The sequence below is a fragment of the Dermacentor variabilis genome, unplaced genomic scaffold (genome assembly GCF_050947875.1).
Source record: "Dermacentor variabilis isolate Ectoservices unplaced genomic scaffold, ASM5094787v1 scaffold_12, whole genome shotgun sequence".
Classification (NCBI taxonomy): domain Eukaryota; kingdom Metazoa; phylum Arthropoda; class Arachnida; order Ixodida; family Ixodidae; genus Dermacentor; species Dermacentor variabilis.
Genome location: NW_027460280.1, coordinates 49,338,664 through 49,359,007, shown reverse-complemented (window position 1 = coordinate 49,359,007; position 20,344 = coordinate 49,338,664). Strand labels below are relative to the sequence as shown.

Here is a 20,344-nt window from a genome sequence, read left to right as displayed (position 1 = left end):
GGCGGCCACGAGATCAGTCATCACGCTGTAGCATTCGGGCGTGCCAAGCCGAGGAATAACTCGGTATACATTTCAGCAAGCTGGCTTTCAAGGCACCCGGTCAAAGTGCGGTGCGTGCCGGCACTGCGCCGAGGCACGAATATCGCTCGGTTAATGGGCTTGAAGAAAGACCAGCGGTTGTGCAGCCGTCATTAGCCTACCGAGGCTGAAGTGCTCCGCTGAGCACGATAACAGCGCCGCGCGAAGCCATTCGCGCAGCGCTATTCCGCCCGGACGCACCTTCAACACAGGAAACAGTGCACGCGCACTGGAGTTGAATGACGCCGTGCCGCAGCGACCAGCAAATTGGAATCGCGGGGAGGCCTGTCGTTTATCATATATTTGGGGAAGCGGCTCCTTTCTGGGTTTCGTTCCGGGCCGGCCATCCCCCCGTCAAGCGGCGAGCCAGAAACTGGTTCGCACGCTGCGAGACAAATGACAGCCAGGCGTGTCGTTAACCTGCACAGGCAGCCAAGCTGGACAGCGCGCCTCCCGAGGCGGCAGACATCAGAGGGGCTAGGCTCCGAGGATCGATGGCACGGCCCGATTAAACGCGGCCTTGGCCGCCATATACATCTTGCGCGTGCAGGCTGCCTGAGCAGGGCCCAAGATTCCTCCGCAACCAAGAACGCGCTACGCAACGGCGTCTTCTTTTTTTTTTTTTTAACCCTTTCCCCGCGCCCTCTTTCGGTAGAGCGGAACGCTAATGCATATACATGAACAGTGCACGAGCACAGTCGTTCGAGAAAACGGCGCGGCTCGTGCAGATCAACGTGACAACCACTAGATGAAGTCCATTCAGCAGCGCAGAGCCGCAACGTCGCGTCATTCGTGACGTATACTCGCATGTACCGGCGCCCGTCACACTTGAGCTACTTCGTCAATAGAATGGTTAGGGAGGGGCAAACGGGAGCTGACGCAACAGCGCCGCCCAGTTGCGACGCCACTGACGCCGCGCGCTCGGGCAGAAGCAGCCCCCGATACTGCGCGCCAGCCGTCCTACCCAAGGAAACGAACGCGGCTTATCGCTGCGCCGTCGGACATCCTCCGCCGAAACAGGGCAGCTATCGGCCTCCCTACCGCACGCACAGCATGCTGCGCGCATTGCCAGCAACTACGCGGAGGAAAGGCAGCAACGGAGCCGGCGGTCGCGCCATCCGCGCATGTCGCTCTAGCGCGCGCAGAGAAAACCCAGCAGCGTGACGTCAGAGGCGCTGCTGCGTAGCCATTTTCCTTTCCTTTTGGGCTCATAAGGAAAGGCTGCACAAGGCTAGCGACGTCACTAATCACTTTATTTATTGCCCTTCCTCAAACGCAGAGACGCTCTCCAAATAATAGATGACAAATGCGTGCTCCGCTCTCGGACAATAAATAGAACCGAAACACGCACAGGACTTCGTGCGACAGATTTCGGCATGTCGCGACTGATGACATACGATAAATGAAAGAAACACGCAAATCCTCTCAAAGCGCCCCACCTTTTATTTAGTAACTTAGAAAAACATTTTTAACAAGAAAGTGACATATATGACTAAGCTTTCTAAGTTCCGGGACCACATCGATCATATCAAATGGGAACCCTGGATGGAAGTCGTAATTACGAGGTGACCGCCGAGAGGAACGCCGCCCCAGACCGTGGGTGTCACGACTACAGTGGTCCGGCCTGCCGCCACGCGCTTTCTGTCTTCATGTGAGGTTCATTAACGTGCTAGTTTTGGTGATCAGATGGCGCAGCACGTCGAGCCCCAACCACGCGTACGGTGCAGCATGACCGGCGTGATGAGACGCAAAGCGGCCGCCTAGACCCGACTCTAGGTAGAGGCCGACGTGTCCTTCGAGACCAAAGGGAGCAGCAGCGTGGAAACGTGCGGCGGCGCGTGGAAACGCGAGCCGCAGAAGAGCTCAAGGTCACAGAGGCTGCAGCGCCTTGTCGAGTGGCCAGCGCAGGTGGTCGCTGGAAGCTTGCTCAGTTATGTCGACCGGGCAGACCTGCCGACCAGAAAAGAAAATGGGCCCCGAGGGCTGCCGACAGCACGGTTTGCATAGCCTCGCTCTCCGCAGACCGGTTGAGGTCGTTTAACGCCAGCGTCGCCCAACTTGACGGCGAGCCCCGTAGAGGTCCGGGGCCGGAATCGAACAAAACCGCGGGAGAGCTACAAATATTGCCAAATGCGCAGTTTCGACCAAGTGTGAAACTGGGAAAGAAATGAGTAAAAATGGCTATTAACCGTCCCTTTTCCACACGCTGTCCGCGCCTCAATCGTGGCAAGTCGATGTCAATTCACGGCGACAAGGATTTATGCCCCCGAAATGCCTGCAACATTCAACATCTGAAGGGAGCCGGTTTCACGACGGTGAGCGGACGAGCACGGCATAATTTAAAGTTTATTTTTGATATCTTCTTGCTGTTCTATTTCACCTGGGCACTGTTGAGCCCGTGCATACACGGCCGGTAAAGTAAGGACATAAAACGATGGGCGCACAAGTAGCGAGAACCGAAAAAGAGGCACGGCAGACAGGCTCGAAACAAGACCCCACGGCGCCACTGGCGCGACACACAATCCGATCCCGCTAAAACCGACGCGGAGATTACAGCCACTGATATGCAGCAAGTCTAACGGAGATAGTGGTGGTGGGCTTTCCCTATCTTGACGGCAATACAAAATGCAGAGCACGGTACACCGAGAAGACTACTTGGAGGCTTCTTCAGTGTGTTACTTTTTGAACTCCCGTCTCGGCAGTTGCCCACAGATCCCGTATAGCCAATCCCAGTCACGACTAGAAAAATATCAGACGCACTGTGCCGCATTGCGTGTCCTCCACACGTAGCACACCGCCTGTGTGAAAAGTGTTCAGGCCACTCCGCGAGTGGTGGATCTGCTGTAGCGATGACGATCTAAATATTTTTTACAAAGGGCAAATACACACAGAGCAATCAGGTGCCACAACTCGCAGAGCCACATTTCGCACTTCGCATGGACTAATTTTCGGCATTTTTGTTTCGCGAAGCAGCCAAAGCAACCTCATGTTTCGTTTATCGATCCAACTTCAACCCCGCTTCGTGCAGCTCGCGGCGGCCTACGTTCGCATTCCCGTCTCACATTGCCTGAACTTGCCCAAAGCTGATCGAAACAGGAAAACGGACTAAAGAAGAAACCTTGAAATCTAGCACTAAATACGCAAGGTTCACCAGAGCCGCCTGTCATGTTTCACATCAGATTCTGCGAAGTCCCATAATTGGGAGGTCGTTTTGACCACTACCTATGCATGCAGGCAGATGACAAATACGATTTTTTCAAGGGCTGTCACGCTACGCTGCGCCACATAAAAGCCGCGAGGCCGACGTAGTTGCAGACAGTTGTGCCACAGAGGCCGAATGCGCAACATCGTGGCAGATGACGAGGCACCGACCAATTTCGGCAAGCTATCATCAAGAACATCGCAAGCACATGCGCGCTGAACGGAATGAACGCCGTGCTTTTCTAAGGGTATGATGAAAGCCACTCGTCAGTACGCGCAATCTGCGCACATAATTTGCCGTTTTCACCTTTCACAATTCACGAACACAGCTTTGAATAAAAGTGTGGAAACATTAAGTGCCCTTTTTTCTTCCTGTCCTATTGTTACATATATGCTTGCATAAATGCACGCAAGACCAGTATCTTCTAGCGAGTAAAAGGCTACCACCGTTATAACGAGCTTGCCTGCAATGAAATCATTGCATCAGACAGACAGACAGACAGAAAAACTTTAATTAGTCCTAAGGGACTACGTTGTCGTAGTCAGAAAAAGATTTTCACAGTATACGACATACTAATTGAGCATCATGCAAGCGTTTTATCGGTATTCGTCGAAAAACTACGGCGCAGTCTGCCGCCCAGGCCTCTGCGTTCATTCGTCCCGCTCCCCGGGTGAGTTTTTCTCAGCGAGCCATGCGCGAAACTTGAAGTATACAGCGATCCGGATCCACGGACAGCCGCTTTGGCAAGCCCTGTCATGAGCTGGGTGCGGGACACGTGGTACGGGAGTGCGCACCGACACTGCGGTACACGGTTTCAAGGGCGCGAATTCGAATGTTGGCAAATGAGTCCCTTCCGTTCGGGCGTCGCCTTGCTTCCAGATTATTTATAGAGATTGCTTGGAGACAATGCTAAGAACGCGAAGTTTGAAAGAGCCTTGCCAACAATGAACTCGACCTTCAACGCGGTAATTGCATGGCGAACGACGGCTGACGGCGCTACCAGTTTTAACGCGGCTCAAACGCGAAGTCCGTGCACAGACAAGCGTTTGAAATGCTGTGCTAGCCGCCACTGCCAAGAACTTCGACGTTGTGACAGAACGTGGAAGTTAGAAGTCTACTCTTCGGACACGGAGGCTCCCGCAAGTATTCCACTCTTCTCCGGGAGCAAATGACGTCAAGCGCCAACCTAAAACGGCGAAAAGCACGACAGTGAAAGGCGCTACACAGGTTTTCAAACGACAATGGCGCACAACATGGTTAAAGCGAACGCGGCTGTCGAAATGATCGCCGGCTTACTGCCACTATCAACCAACACGCAAGGTGACGTCACTTTTAGAAAAGTTGCGATACGAAAGTTGCGTGAAGCGTGAGCCTCGTTCAGGCCATTATTCAGACTAGTCATAAAATGAGTATGCGCAACAGAACACTTTCTGTACCCGAAACGCGTGCAGACCCCATTACGTGGTCCAAACCAAGAATACTGTGGGCTGACGAAATGAATTCCATCCGCAGTGCTGACAGTTTACTATTTTTCCCTTCCAACGACGCGCACGGACCAGGATAGTCCGAGACGAACGCAGAAACCAACATCACGCACGACGGGGCTTCTGCATGGGTCCCTTGGCCTATCCCCACGAGTGAAAGGCGCGGATGCACTGACTGCACCATTAGCGAAATTCATGCCCGCCGACACACGCTGTAGTGACAGGCCGACGCATTGCGGTTTTCGGGTGTCACGCGTGCCGCCGACGAGCGCACCACTACTTGTTTTACAAGGGCGAACCAGAAAATATTTGCCCCCATTTTTTTATTAGCCAAAATAAAGTACATCAAGGTAATTATCAATATACGCACTATTCTACGAACCTTACACTATTTTTCCACATAGTCCCCACACCGGGTCAGACATCTGTCCCATCGCAGCACTAAATTTCAGATGCCCCAGCGCCGTGTTGTTGTCAGTCAGCGACGCACGCGGCCTCCCCGAACGCTTATTGTCATGCAAGTCTTCACGGCCTTTTGCGAACTCACAACACCACCGCCTCACACTTCTCAAAGCGAGACACCTTTCCCCATACGTGGGCTGCATTTCACTGTGCATTTCAATGGGCGTTCGTCCTTTGCTCCATAGAAAACGAAACTCACTTCGTTGCTCGTACGCAGTGGACGCGTGAAGCACAGCCGCCATCTTCAACAACTGACAGCAGCGCCGTGCCGCGGAGCTACCGGCAGATAAGGCCGGGTCACTACAAGAAAGGTCCATCGCTGTGAATGGATACGTTGACTTAGCATTTACAGCCGTAATTTGGCTAACAAATATAAGGGCAAAGACTTTCTGATTCGCCCTTGTAGTACAGATTTCACATTCATTTCACAGTCCTCTCGCCCTCGTAACATATATTTCACCACGGCACAAACGTCACGTTGCACAGGTCATTTCATTAAGTGTCGTCCGCCCCAAAGTACGCACTGTTACTTTTTTCGCCTTTATTTTCCCTCCTGTAATTGTACACCAATGCTAGGCCCCTGCTTAAATAGGCAGCAGCCACCTGCGGACGCACACGCCAGGTCTCTATAGTTAAAAGACATGCCGCACTAAACGTCCCCTACGATATGTCTGCAGGCGTAATGCCATTCAAACAAGCGTGCTGGATTGCTCGTCGCTCGCAGCGGGTGTGACAAGCAATGTGTGTTCGCCAGACCACGAAATCAGCGCACGTGCACTAAAACAACCTCGTTTGAGGCTATACATGCTTGCTGGTAAATTCTGTCACGCGCAGTCATGCCACTAGTCGAGCAGCCAAAGAAGGTTAAGAAAGTTGTCAGTGTTAGTAGTGGTGTGAACGTCACAAGGTGCAGCGGTGGCGTAGAGGTAGAACACCCGCCTCGCGTGCAAGAGGTCCGTGGTTCGAATCCCGGTGCCGCGCAGTTTTCCACCGGATAAAAAAAAAATCCGCGTGTTGATAAAATTGCATAAACAGGCCTGGAGTGTGGCCTGATCCCGGTGACCAGAACCGTTAACGCACTCCCTCACCAGAGCAGGATTGGCCACCCTGGTGCAGTACTTGGCCACAACCTCCTATATGAACAATCAAACCCCGGCCCTCAGTCCCCAGCAGCTGCGAACAAACTGACCACGGCGGCGGTCAGACCTGCGACTCAGCAGAGGGTGCTAAGGAGAGGCCGCCATTGGAATATGAACCTGGCAACGTTTAACGCTAGAACGCCATCTAGTGAAGCGAGTCTAGTAGGGCTATTGGAGGAATTAGAGGGCAGTAAATGGGATATAATAGGGCTCAGTGAAGTTCCTTAGTGTTGAAGCAATGAACGATAGTCTTGTGGGCATCATTAAGGAGTGTGCAATAGAAGTCGGCGTTAACTCCGTTTGACAGGATACCAATACGCTATCGCAGGACACGAAAGATCTGATCAAGAAACGCCAAAGTATGAAAGCCTCTAAACCTACAGCTAGAATAGAACTGGCAGAACTTTCGAAGTTAATCAACAAGCGTAAGACAGCTGACATAAGGAAGTATAATATGGATAGAATTGAACATGCTCTCAGGAACGGAGGAAGCCTAAAAGCAGTGAAGAAGAAACTAGGAATTGGCCAGACTCAGATGTATGCGTTAAGAGACAAAGCCGGCAACATCATTACTAATATGGATGAGATAGTTCACGTGGCTGAGGAGTTCTATAGAGATTTATCCAGTACCAGTGGCACCCACGACGATTATGGAAGAGAGAATAGTCTAGAGGAATTCGAAATCCCACACACAGGTAACGCCGGAAGAAGTAAAGAAAGCTTTGGGAGCTATGCAAAGGGGGAAGGCAGCTGGGGAGGATCAAGTAGCAGCAGATTTGTTGAAGGATGGTGGGCAGCTTGTTCTAGAGAAACTGGCAACCCTGTATACGCAATGCCTCATGACCTCGAGCATACCGGAATCTTCGAAGAACGCTAACAATTCTAATCCATAAGAAAGGGGACGCCAAAGACTTGAAAAATTATAGACCGATCAGCTTACTGTCAGTTGCCTACAAACTATTTACTAAGGTAATCGCAAATAGAATCAGGAACACCTTATAGCTTCTGTCAACCAAAGGACCAGGCAGGATTCCGTAAAGGCTACTCAACAATAGACCATATTCACACTATCAATCAGGTGACAGAAATGTGCGGAATATAACCAACCCTTATATATAGCTTTCATTGATTACGAGAAAGCGTTTGATTATGTCGATTATGGGGTCGATTATGGGGTGAAGTGCATATTTGCACTTCACCCCCATCGAAATGCAGCCGACGCGGCGGGGATTTGATTCCGATATGTTTTAACTGTAGCCCGCATACAGTACCTGTTGGAAATCTATACTTCAACGAGTAAACGCTTGACTGACCCGCGTACACCCATTCTGTCCTCCTCCATACATAAATCGACATGCTTCTTATGAAACCCTCTTTAAAGTGACACTAAAGAAGAATATTGAGCTAAGTTGCGTTTTTAGAACATCAAAGAGCTAACTTTTACCGCGAGCGGAGGTTTGGTAAGGCAGACAGTACGCAAAAGCGAATGGCGGTTGACCATCTCGCTTTTGTGCACGATATTGCAAGCCCTTCGAATCCGCACAGTACGCAAGCTCCCTTGAAGATCCTGACTCAGCTTCCTGTGACGTCGAAGACTGACCTCTCCTCCGCTTTAGTCAGTCGTTTATCGATACAGAACGATATTTTGCGTATTAAACTTTTAGACCACCTGGGTAGTTTGGAGAATCTTGTCTGCACTAAAACGACCCAACAATAAAGTATACATTAAACCTTTGACGTCGCACCGTCGTCGAATCCGCGCGAGCCGTTCTGTATAGTTGTGGGTTACTGGTAGTTGAGCCTCCCATGAACGAGGAGAGGGGATAGTTCATGTCAGCGTTACTTTTTTGCATTTCGCACAAACCAAATCCAGGAGCCAGAAGCTGAAAAGCTGCATATTACAGCTTGAAGTTGCAGCTTGTAACACTGTAACTTAGGCACGGAATTGAAGAAATGGAAGTTATAGGGTTCATTTATGTGCCTCTAACCAACACCTCTGCGCCGAAGATGACAGTTCTGAAAGATTGCTTCACCCGCCTAGCCCACCGATTCTCGCAGCTGACTCTGCAGCCGCACGCAATGTCATGAACGCTGTGGTGAAACGCTCGGGTCTTCAACCAACAGCGCCACCGCGAGCGCAACAGCATCCCACGAGCGCAATCGACGAAACAAAAAGCGGAACAGGCTTTCACGGCGCGTGCAGGAAACGTTCCTCGGCGCTCTGCCAACACTACCTAGACTGTGGGCTCTGCACACGCCCTTTGCTGATGAGAGCCTGATGCTCCCGTGCTGGGCCCAACTGGAACACGGTTGGGGAGGGGAGATTCGACAGTCTAAATTAACTGAACTCTGGGGTTCTACGTGCCAGAACTACGATTTGATTATGAGGCACGCCCTAGTGGGGAGGGGGGCTCCGGATCAATTTTGGCCATCCGGGGTCCTTTAATGCGCCCCCAAGCGTTTTCGCCGCCATCAGTGCGGCCTGTAATCCAACCCGAGACCTCGAGCTCAGCAGCCATAGCTACTCAGCTACCGCGGCGAGTAATTAAATAGATGTGCAGCGATTACTATTGCCGATGGACAAAATAAATTGTGCGACAATGTGGTCGCCGAGAAAGAAGGCGGACGGTTATGTTAATTTATACAGAAAACAAAAGAAAACTCAAAAGGTTAACATTCGAGCTGTCATATGCAGCTTTTCAGCCCCTGGGTATTGCATTTCATTTATGCGAAATGCAAAAAATAGTAATAATAACGCTGACATGAAATATCCCCCCCCCCTCCTCGTTCACGGAAAGCTCAACTATCAGTAGGATTCGACGAGCGAAGAACAAGAAACAAAACAAGCGTTCGATCGCTACCGTTAACTGAAAACGCCGCGGCACGCTCCCCATTCACGCGCAGGGTCTGAACGCACTGGGAAAGGCAACCGGTTTTCCAATGGACACTGCTTCAAAAATATGCAACAGCAGCTGCAGTTTACCAGCGCAGTTGTAGGATTTTTCCATGCTTATCGGCAAGCCCCCTCTGCAGAGCGCTCGGCAGTGACCGCGACCGCCAGTGATAAACTAAACATGAAACCTGGAACCGCAGATGTCAGTGAGGAGACTTCGGAACATCCTACGCACTTTTTTTTTTTTCCGATGCGACTGCGACTCACAGCGACGCTCAACGTCCCCGCAACTAGGATCACAAACAGCATGCGCCGTATTAAGAGCCTGGATACGCGTGATTGTTCAGTTTCATTTATTTTAATTATGGCAACGAAATATTACGGTTCCAAAATAGCGTGGTTTCGATTAAAGTGTTAGTCAAAGCCACGTCTCCCTTTAAATTTACGCAGTTTGAACAGCTTTCCTTTAACAAAGGAACTTGCCGAGTTTCCTTAGCCAAAGCGATGAACTAGAACGACCAAAAAGAACTGCACTCCCGGTATATCCGCGCTTAGCAGCTTCCTGTGCGAATTTGACACGGTCTTTGACATATAGTCTTTGACATATAGTCTGGCACGGATGCGAGATTTCTGTACCGTGACGTCGTCAATGTCAGATGTTTATAAAAAAAAAAGAGAAAAAAACGCTTCAAAGGCACTGATGTGCAGTACAATCCACTCTTAGAGGGGACACGGGAGCGCGTGGGTGGATGGTTGCTATGAGCGTCCATTTTGGAACGGGGCCGTGGGTTGCCCCACCAAGCCCCTGTTAATATACTGCATAATATCCTACCTATGTTAATAAAAACGAAAAAAAATAAAACCACGAAGAATTCCCTATACCAAATTTTCTGAGCTTCTATTGCATGGAACTTTGTTTTTGTACGCCACCGTTGTTTGTCGTTTCCCCACTTCCACCAAACCTTCCAATTGTATATTACATGCTTCTTCCTTGTTGTATCTCGCTTTATAGGTGCGTGTTATAAGGCATCCTAATCTCGCTTCGAAAAGTAATGAGCTTCCCTTTGAGTTATAAATTGTTTTTTTCCTAATTTCCTTTTTTCCTCTTAAGTAGTTACTCATAGCAGGTTTCTTTTACATTGCCGTCACCCATGAGATTATCTCAGCCTTTCTGACTTCCCGCTTGACGCTCTCTGTTGCAATGTTGCTCTTCATACCGGTCGCACAATTGCTGATAAGCTTCCTAGTTCTTTTCCTCCACTGTGAATCAATGTTTTTCTTGTACAAGTACTTGAAAACTCTCCCAGCGCATTTAATTTCTTCCATATTCCTCAGACGTACCTCATAATCAATTTTACTGTGAGCTTCCCTCGCTTCCAAAATTGTCCAGCCCGTATCATCCTGCACAGCTTTATTCGTAGTCTTCCCGAGAGCGCCCAATGCGAGGCGTCCCACTGACCTTTGGTTGCCATCGAGTCCTGATTGTACCCTTCGCTTCAAACGAAGAACCGCATTTCTAAATTAAGTCCTGGAACCATTCACCTTTCCACGTAACCCCGGAGCACCTCGTACCTATTGTATCCCCATAGTGCTCTGTGTTTCCTTATGGCCGCATTTCTCTTCCCCGTTGATGTTATCTTTTTTTCCTGTATTTGCATATAGCTATTGCTTTCGTTTATCCATATACCAAGGTATTTATATTATTTTACCCGAAGTATTTCCTGGCCCTGTACTGACACTGCCTGTTCACTGTTTTCGTTGAATGCCTTGACACCTGGTTTTTCTAACGCCAGATTTCAGGCCTGAATTCTCGCCTTCCTTTCCGTAGATATCAGCCAGACGTTGCATATCACGTTGCTTGTTAGCTAGCAACACAATATCGTCCGCATAAAACAAACCTGGAAGCTGCTGCTCTACTACTGTACCCGCCTGCTTGTATGAGAGATTAAACCCCATATTACTTCCCTCTAGCGCCCTTTCCATCCTTTCCGTGTACAGTTAGAACTCGATCTAGAGAAACCAGATTTTACGATGTTGCCGATCTAACGAAAAAGTTTCCATTCCCCGGCAGGTACCCATGGGGTTCAATGTTATCATCCACCCGAATTAACGAAACAAACTTGGCCGCACTCGATTAAACGAAGTTTGTCCTTAAAAAAAAGCGGCGATTTCTAATTTTGACACAGGCGGGTTTTTCTTCGAGCGTGCGCTCTAAAGCTATTGCGTTGAAACCTGTAGGCGCCATAGTCACATCCTTATCTTTATTTTGGCGATGCTGCACGCCTCGCCCATGATCGGAACAGCCGACTCAACACCGCCTCGGCAGGGGCGGCGGAGGTTTCTTTCATTATTTCATGGTTTATGCGGCAGATGGCTGGTTTGGCGGCAAATACAATGCCGCGGTAGCTTTTTTGTCTTACTATAGGTTACAATTTTAGATTTCGAAGGACAGAAAAATTCCTTTCCCGATTTAACGAAATAATTCAAGCGTGGTCATTGCTTCGTAACTCGAATTGCAACCGTACATCATAAACAGCAGTGAGGATAAAGGGCACCCCTGCCTCAGTCCCTTGTTGATATCAACTTTCGCCTCGCTCCTCATCCCTTCCCATTCAACGCAAACGGTATTTTCCAGGTAAATCTCACAAAAGCTGTATGCAATCGTAGCCTAAGCCTTTCCCTTTCAGAATACGCCACAAAATGTTGGGGATCTGCGTTATTATAACCTCCTGTAAAGTCTAAAAAGCCACATATAACGGTCTCCGTTCTACTCTGCATATTTGAATGCACTGAGTAAGGACAAATAAGTTATCCAGACACCTACCGATTCTGAAGTTCTCTGAAGCCTTGGCCGGCGGTCCGCGAAGCGTTAACTGCTGGCGATATTTGAAAACGCGGAGCATATAAGGGCGGTGCGTTTTCCGCGTCGTCTGCATTTCTTTTTCGCAGTGTGAAGCAACTGATACCGAATCTGCCTCTCGTTTGTTGAATAGGCGGATATTTTATGGCTGGAAGGGAAAGCTTGGTATCTTCGCTGCATCGGAATTCAACTTCCTTGTCTGTCAGTTATCAAAAGTGGCCAGTTGCTGCGAGAAGTGTGTGAAAAACATGCCTAGCTTAACGGTGAGCATTGACACAAGATTGCGGAAGTGACAGGCTTCGTTATCACTTTTGCAGAATTCTACAGTTCCGTTCACTGCGCGCACGTGTTGGTGTAACAGAATAATTCTCATAAAACTGCATGTCCCAGCTATATTACACACTAATACACTCTCGTCTACACTATTCACTTCTGGTCTGGGGAACTACTACCAAAACTAACCTTATGTCACTATATAGGCTGCAAAAAAGAGCCGTAAGGGCAGTTTGTAACCTACCTGTTCTTGCACACACTAAACCGTTTTTTGATAAGCTTGGCATACTCCATATAGACCACCTATTTTTGCATAAACTATCGCTCGAGGCGTTCCGTCTCCGTCAAGCTGATCACATACAGTTTAATCAGACCTTCGCCACCAAAGAAACTCCGTATAATCTCAGACATGACCCAATCTCTATACCGCTTACTCGCACGAACTACGGGAAACAGGCATTAGACTTTCAAATATCAACGTTACTAAACAATAATCCCACAATCCTGGAACAATTACAAACCTCGAAATCAAGCTTGAGGTTCAAGAAATCTGTTAAAACGTATTTTCTTCGCTGCTTTATTGTATAACTTCCTTATGTACCACAATGTCGTTGTTTTGTTTTCCTTTTTAACATGTTCCGATTGAGATTCGAATTGTTAATCGCTTTTGATATGTTATCATGTTTCGAAAAATGTAACACTTGTTGTGCTGTTGTTTGCTTCAGAGTGTCAACATGCTTTGGGTGCTGCAGCCTTTGTCAGGCAAGAATACTGCCTTTTGCTGCAGCACCTGAGACAGCTGTATGTCTCAAACAACAAATAAATGAAAAATGAAAATGTCGCAAATATCCGAACTATGGAGCTGCTACGGACGTTGCTTCAACGAGCATGAACCGAGTCGAGTTAAAACTGGCGTGAGATTGTAGCAACAAACAGGACCAATTTTTTCTGCTTGCCGATTACTCGCCCAGCAGCAGGTGCACTGCGCAAAAAAGGAAGCGCTTGCCGAGTGCAGGGGCGGAGAAGTAGCCGATGCATAGAGTTTCATACAATAATTACTAGAGGGAACTCTGGCGCTAGTGTCTACGGGAGCAGCAATGGGAGCGGTTGTACCAGCTGCGTGGGAATTATGGGAAGTACATGCCCATTTGCCTAAACTTCATCCTTCTGGCTTCAAATGGCTTCGCGACTTTGTAAACGCGTCATTATCAACAATGTACTGCGCATTAAACAATGAAAAAGATTAAAATCCGCCATTTTCCTTTTCCGGTGCTGCCCCCTGCCGCACGTCGCTCGAAATGTTTTGGAAGGGTGCCGGGCTTTCGCCAGTTGATTTGTGAACCTGCGCCCATGTTGAGTGCGCGTCGGTTGCGCGTTTAGCGGATCGCGATTATTTATTAATGGCTTCTCCGATGCAGCATGTCGTTTCTGGAAGTCATGTAGAACTCGGCGACTGCCGGGTGAGCAGACCTGAGCGCGCCGTTGTGCTAACAATGCGGACGATAAAGGCAAGCTGAGTTCTGTCTGCTGACGCGGCTGCCTTGGAAGTTTGTTGTCGCTGATTTCTGCCCTTAGAGGTCGCTTTTTGCATCCTTTTTACACATCGTTTAGACATTTCGCATATTCAAGAAGTCTTCGAGTGCAGCCTTCCGCGTTGAATTTGCCAAAGCAGTGCATTTGTTTACATCGACATTAACAGTCACAGATCGTTGTTAGCGTCGAATATTGGGGTAAAGGTGCATCGCTGATATGAAATAATGTCAAAACGTTGCGAAGCATACATATCTGCGATATGCGTGGTGGTGGTCCACTCTGAGACGAGTCAACACGAGCAGCCGGACCACATAAACAACGCCAACTGTGATCCAGATACATATATTGTGGGCTGTTAATTTATTACCGATTCTCGCTTTTCTTTAACTTCATCATACTTCGTTTCCGCGCGCGATAAGGCATTAGTAGAGAAAACCGTGCTTGCATAAGCGCTCATTTATAGGCTGTGTTGTTCTCTCGCGATAACGCGGATGTCATCGTTGACACCGTTGATATAACTGAGCGAGGCGGTTGTTTATGCTGCTGTACCGAATGCACCGTCTCTTGTTTCCCGTTTGACGCAGACGTAAACAGTGCATCTCTGGAATTGAGAAATGTGCCAGCATAACAACACGTAAAGACTCACCCATCTACGTAGCGAATGCAACCAGCAGCATACGAATTATGATGTAAATGTATGATGGCAGAGCGCTGTGTCGCCGCTTGCCGCTTATTGTGCACGCGCCGTGCAAAGTGTAGTTGATTACAAATCGCTAAGGTCAGAACTGCACTATAAACGCCGTTCCTTTCGTCCTAACTGCTTAAATTTCAGTTCAGATGCGCCGGTAGCGGGTGCACAAGCTCGGCGGCGCCAGGCCTAGCCTTCGCTCAACATGATCAACATTGGTTCAAACTTAGTCAATGGCTTGATAGGGTTGACGCTTGTGCACTTCAACGTGGTAGGCATGTCCGACTCATTTTGAGCGCGATGAATTATATATACAAGCGAAGACGCTGTCGCTATCGCGTTGTCGGTTCGACGGCCGATCGCGCGGGGTTCGGTCGAACGATGGTCGGCACGCTTATTTTGTCGGTGCCGTCGTCAAGACGGCCCGTCGCAGTATATACGACAAATCGGGCTCGTCGGTTGCGTCGTTGTCGGCCTGGTATGCTAAAATGGTATGAGCGACAAATTGTGCTGAATAGACGGCCAGCCGTTGGCGTCAGGGTCTTGTCGGTCTCGTATCGACCCAGTGTTACCGCGCCTTAAACGAGTACGTGAAGTCAGTCACGCAAGTGAGGGCCGATGCTGCAAGAAGATTTCGTCAGCAACTTGATGTTTTTTAAGCGTCGCCCAAGTGTAACGCACGGGTTTTCCTTTTTATTTGCTAGCCATCAATGGGAAAGACGGTAACTACTTGGGTCACGGTGCAGTCCGGACCACGCCCTGGTCGCTTTTTGTTATAAAAGTGGAGTTGCAGTCTTACGCTAGGCAAGTTTTCGGCACCACACCGACGTCGAGCTACCAGTGGAGTTTCAACGCGGTACACGGCATGAATGTTAGCAGCAGCGCGCGTCCGAACGCCTTTATTTTTTTTTTTTCGAGGGGGGGGGGGTTTCTATCGTCGCGCCGTGAAAAAAGCGGATTGTCTGACGACAGGATTCGAACTAAGGACCTCTAGCGCAGACGACCGATATTCAAAACATTACGACACGGACGCATGCATCGACAAGCGACCCATAACGCCCTTATGAAATTATCGCGGCCATGCCTTGAACGCTTGGCGTATTTAGATTTAACCACCTCGACAAGCTGAACCCTTGCAATTATTACCGATTGTGCGTCTTCTGCACTTCGAAAAGTATAGATTGCTCTGAAATTTACGAAACTGAAGGCATAAAAAGCGTAATAAATGAATCGACAGGCACGAAGATCAGACAAATCGTATCGTACTTCCCAACATTCCCATGGTGGCTCAGCGATTGCAGCTTTTGTAGGAAACTGAGCAGATGAAGCGGGTCACGCGCCACCCTTACGCGCCGCGAGTGGACCTCATGAGGCCGTTGCGGTGTTCCAGCACATGGCTGCAACATTTCGTCATTGAAACGCAGCAGATGGACCACCTTGCATTTGGAACGACCGAGGAAATTGATAGGGATTCATGTTAGTGAAAGGCGTGCTAGCATGGACAGAAGTAGAGGAACGAAAATGACAACAGCCTTGCTTGTGTCCGTGTTCATGCGAACGCCTTTAATTTAGCTGAGCCAGGCTCAGTCATTAGAACGAAAATGTCAGCGTGCCTGTCTATGGACGGGCGATTTTTGCGGGCCATTTGGCAATCAGTAGGAAAAACACCCCACGTGCGGCCCAGCTACCTGGCAACGCTAAACGAAAACTGTGGGCGGTCATGACTTGCAGGTGTGGGTAAGACTGACGCGATCAGGTCTAGCGTCACGAAATGGGTTATATATAGAATTAGCCATATCCAGGCGTTCCCTTCTGACACTTCATGCTTAATTTTTTTTTTAATCCCTTCAACCAGGAGCAACGTCGCTTCCATGAGGAGTTAGGTAGTACCAGAGTCCTTCCATGTTTTTCTGGTCACGAAACTCCGCCGTCACGCTATGGGAGAGGTTCATATGCTGCCCAAAGGTGCCGCGACGCGGCGCCACTGTGCCACAGAGGGCATCGTTCGCGTACCGAAACGCGCGCGCAGTGCGAGGCAAGCTGAGTGATCGGGTGCGTTATGTGCATGTGCTGCGCTATTTTTCGAGTGCTGGGCTGTTTGGTTGAAGTGGCGGGGTGGGACAACGATGCCGAACACGTGTTGCGTGCCTGGGTGCCGTTCCGGCTACAAGGGCACGACCGAAAAGGTGTCGTTGTTCTGTTTACCTAATAACAAGGAGCAGCGCGAGAAATGGAAGCGGGCCATACCGCGGCAGGATAGTGGCGGTTTTAATTTCGAATCGAAGTATACGCGTGTGTGCGCGAAACACTTTGACGCCTCGGACATCGTCACTGCGTACAATTTCAACATCAACGGCGACGACGTGTCCCTGGAGCGTGAGAAGCCGACGCTGAAGACTAACGCCGTTTCAAAGATGCTTTTAACAAACTTCTTGCATTGTGCATGGTGGACCATTTATGACCGGACGCCTCTGTACTATCTGTATTTCGCTCCGCTTGTTTTACATGATAAATAAATGATCGTGCTTGTATTTTGTTTTTGCACCAACACGTATTATTTCTTTTCTTAATCGAATTATAAAGTTTTTTTTTCATTTTTCGACCATGATAAGAATATCAGGACCGGTGATTGCAACATTTTAACACATTGTAAATAGTTGCGAATTAAGAACCAAAATACCTAGTCTCGTCGTTTCTGCGTCGAAACCACGAGCAGCGTGATTAAGTGCTGGGCTTACTGACGCTTCTAAACGACTGCTTGCTAAGGCAATTGCCTAATTACAGCTAGTTTCAACTGAACCTAACACTTCAGGTTCGCCTTAATCCGTTGTTAAAAGCCGCACCGAAGACATTTAGTAGCGAAGTTCGTCTTGCATTATCTTATCAGAAATGGCATCGCTTTGCAAGAAATATTAAGCGCATGGAGCAGCTCAGTTCGCTTTTCTTTGTCATGAAGTATTCTACGGTAGCAGCCCTTTGCAATAGTAATTTCATTCTTTTGATCTCGTTATAAGATACTGCCCACAGAGTCCTTCTCTGCCACAGTTTAACAGAAACTGAACAGCTGTGCTCGGCGAACAATCTGGCGCTATGCGCAACGGAGAATTGGCGCTTACTCATCTGGTGATAAGTGGGACCACTGGCGTTTTGTTGCGAATGCGCGGTGTTTAATTTAAGGCAAATATTAAAAAGCGGAGCCCACGGAAGCGTTGAGGCGAACGGCGATGATGAAGAAATCCGGACGGAGACCGCCCGTCCGTGTACAGCGGACGCACTTCGACGGGGGCGAAATGCAAAGCACCCGTTTATTTAAATTTAGGCGCATTTTAAAGGATCCCAGGTGATCAAAACTAATCCCGAGTCCCCCACTACGGCGTGCCTCATAATCGTATCGCGGTTCTGGCTCTTAAAATTCCAGATCTTTCTTTTCTTTCGGTCTGAGACCACCGCAAGCTCCATGTTATGAGCGGCTTTTTTTTTTTCGTCCCGTGCGCTCATCGCAGAAGACACGCTCAGGCAGTAATTTATTTATATTCAATGTTAAAAATAGTTACGTGAAACTAAAGCGATGGTTGAGGAAGTTGAGAAAGCTAGAATACCGAGGCTGCCCCACACACAACCACAGCGGCAGCGGCGTTCGCATGCCCTCTCATGCACGGTTGCGCCTCTAGCGGCGGGCGCTGGCGCTATATGAAACTGAGGCGGCAGTTTCGTGACCAGAAAAAACATGGAAGGACTCTGGTAGTACATTCAGTTGACAATATTACAATTAATAATCTGATTAAAATTCAAGTAATGGTAACGGAGTTCATTATAATAACTTTTGTCGCGACCCCTCCCCACCATCCATATTTATTTTAACTGTACTGTTGATAAATATTGTCGCCCCTTGCCGCCTATGCTGCTGTCACGGCAGTACTGAGAAAAACGTGTATGCAGAATGAGAGTGGAAAACATCACATATGATTTAGGAACTTGTATTCATGGAATGAACAAAATTGACCGCAGCTGCAGAAAAGCTACCAAGGGGTGCAAATTAGACAAAAACATGACTTACATCAATCTTAAAATTATGTTTATGCTTGTCGTGTAGGTAGTCGGTATAATTTTCCGATGGTCGCGTCCGTGAGTGGGTTGTCGACGGCCCACGTAAACACGGCTTAATAGGCGCAAGAGCCTGGTGGTTGCTACAAGAAAACGTTTGCCGTGTAAAAATGGCAAGGCCACATTCCAGCGAGGAAAAAAAAAAGAAACAGAAGGAAGAGAGTCGCAAACGGGGGCGAGGGACTGGAGGCGCTAGTGATCTCAAGGTGGACCGGTTTGCACACCAGCAATCATCACACACGCACCTACGATGGCCTCACTGCAAAGACGCAGACGCGGGCAGTAATTTCAAAAGAAGAATGAGTGCACCTCTAGGGGAAACAACACCCGTGTTCACATGAAAATATGAAGACAAGCAGCCACGTCAACTAGGAGCTGCGGGCCGCGAAAAGGTGCACGCAGTACCTTTTCCCCAGCCGCCTTTCCATCGGCTGCAAGGGCGAGAAAGGCGCAAACGTGCGTTCATGCGGCCGGTCACATGTCCGTTCATACACGCGCGCGCGTTGCAAGAGATTCGAAGAAATCGGCGGCGCGAGAGCGATAAATATGCATTCCCTGGCCTGCACCGCTTGTTACTAGTTTTCCTCGAACAGGGCGACTGACGACAAGGCCGAGCTGCGGGGTTGATTGATAATCACATATATGCGAAGACTGTCTCAGGAGCATCACACAGGAACACAAACGTTTACACAACAGTGACACACGGAAAGATACGACGAAAAATTGGCCTGTGAAGCGCCACTTATCACGCGCCAATGCAATTCCCCAGAGGCAACTGTCAACGCACCACGAAAGCTAAATGAGGCAACTCCGCACAGTTGACGCGCCGAACATTAACGGTAGTGACAAAATATCAGTCGCCTTGGACTTCATCTCGAAAGAATGAAACTTGAGAAGTTTCGGAAAGTAACACGATTGCAAAATACAGCAAGCGCGCAAGGGAGGTCAATAACGCGCGGCGGCTACGAACTCTGAAGGTGACCCTAATGCAAGTGGCTGCCAGTAGACTTCATGCTGCTCGAAAGAACAGCGCTGAGTGCTTTCCGATGGCACACATGCTGATCCAGAAACGTTAAAGCGATAACGAACGGCACGATCTCTGCATCGGCATCACCATTGAATGGCAAAACATACAAAAGTGAATCTAGTCATGGCCTACAATAAGAACATGACGCTCCATACGAAAATTATACTTAAGGCAACAAGCGCAATCATACAGGAATACAAAAGTACAAAACAGAAACCAAACTTTGCAATCACTCAAATTAAGCATCTCCTGGAGCGCGCTATATGCTATCAAACAGCTGTACAACGGCCAGCGGGAAAGGCTTACCTTCTTTCTCTTTTCGGACATCATCTTGTCTGGCTCTACTGGATGTAGGTTGCACTGGAAACTGAAGAAACTGGAGGCCTTTTAGCTGTTTTTGCCGAATTTGCGACAGCTCGAGCTCTACGCCTTCCGTCCAGACTGCGACCCCAACGAGCAAGGCCGGTCCTCTAGCTCCCTCGGCTACGCGGATGATGACGACCGAGGGCGTGCGCCTTTACGTCACGTTAGTAGCCTCTTATTGGATAGCGCTTGCACGCCCTCAAGTGACGTCTTTCCGGTTTTCCAAGAGTCGCGCAAG

At 48.9% G+C, this 20,344-nt stretch overlaps 1 protein-coding gene across 2 annotated transcripts in view; it reads right to left on the bottom strand.

Annotated features, from left to right (window-relative positions):
* The window catches only part of Hex-A (Hexokinase A), a 48,145-nt gene extending 27,918 nt beyond the window's left edge, over positions 1 to 20,227 (bottom strand). For both annotated transcript variants that reach the window (XM_075676387.1, XM_075676388.1), the window contains exon 1: positions 20,050 to 20,227. In XM_075676387.1, the coding sequence (XP_075532502.1) occupies positions 20,050 to 20,073 (24 nt within the window). In that variant the 5' untranslated portion in view covers positions 20,074 to 20,227. The remainder of the gene's footprint in view (positions 1 to 20,049) is intronic.
* Positions 20,228 to 20,344: the final 117 nt, after the last annotated feature.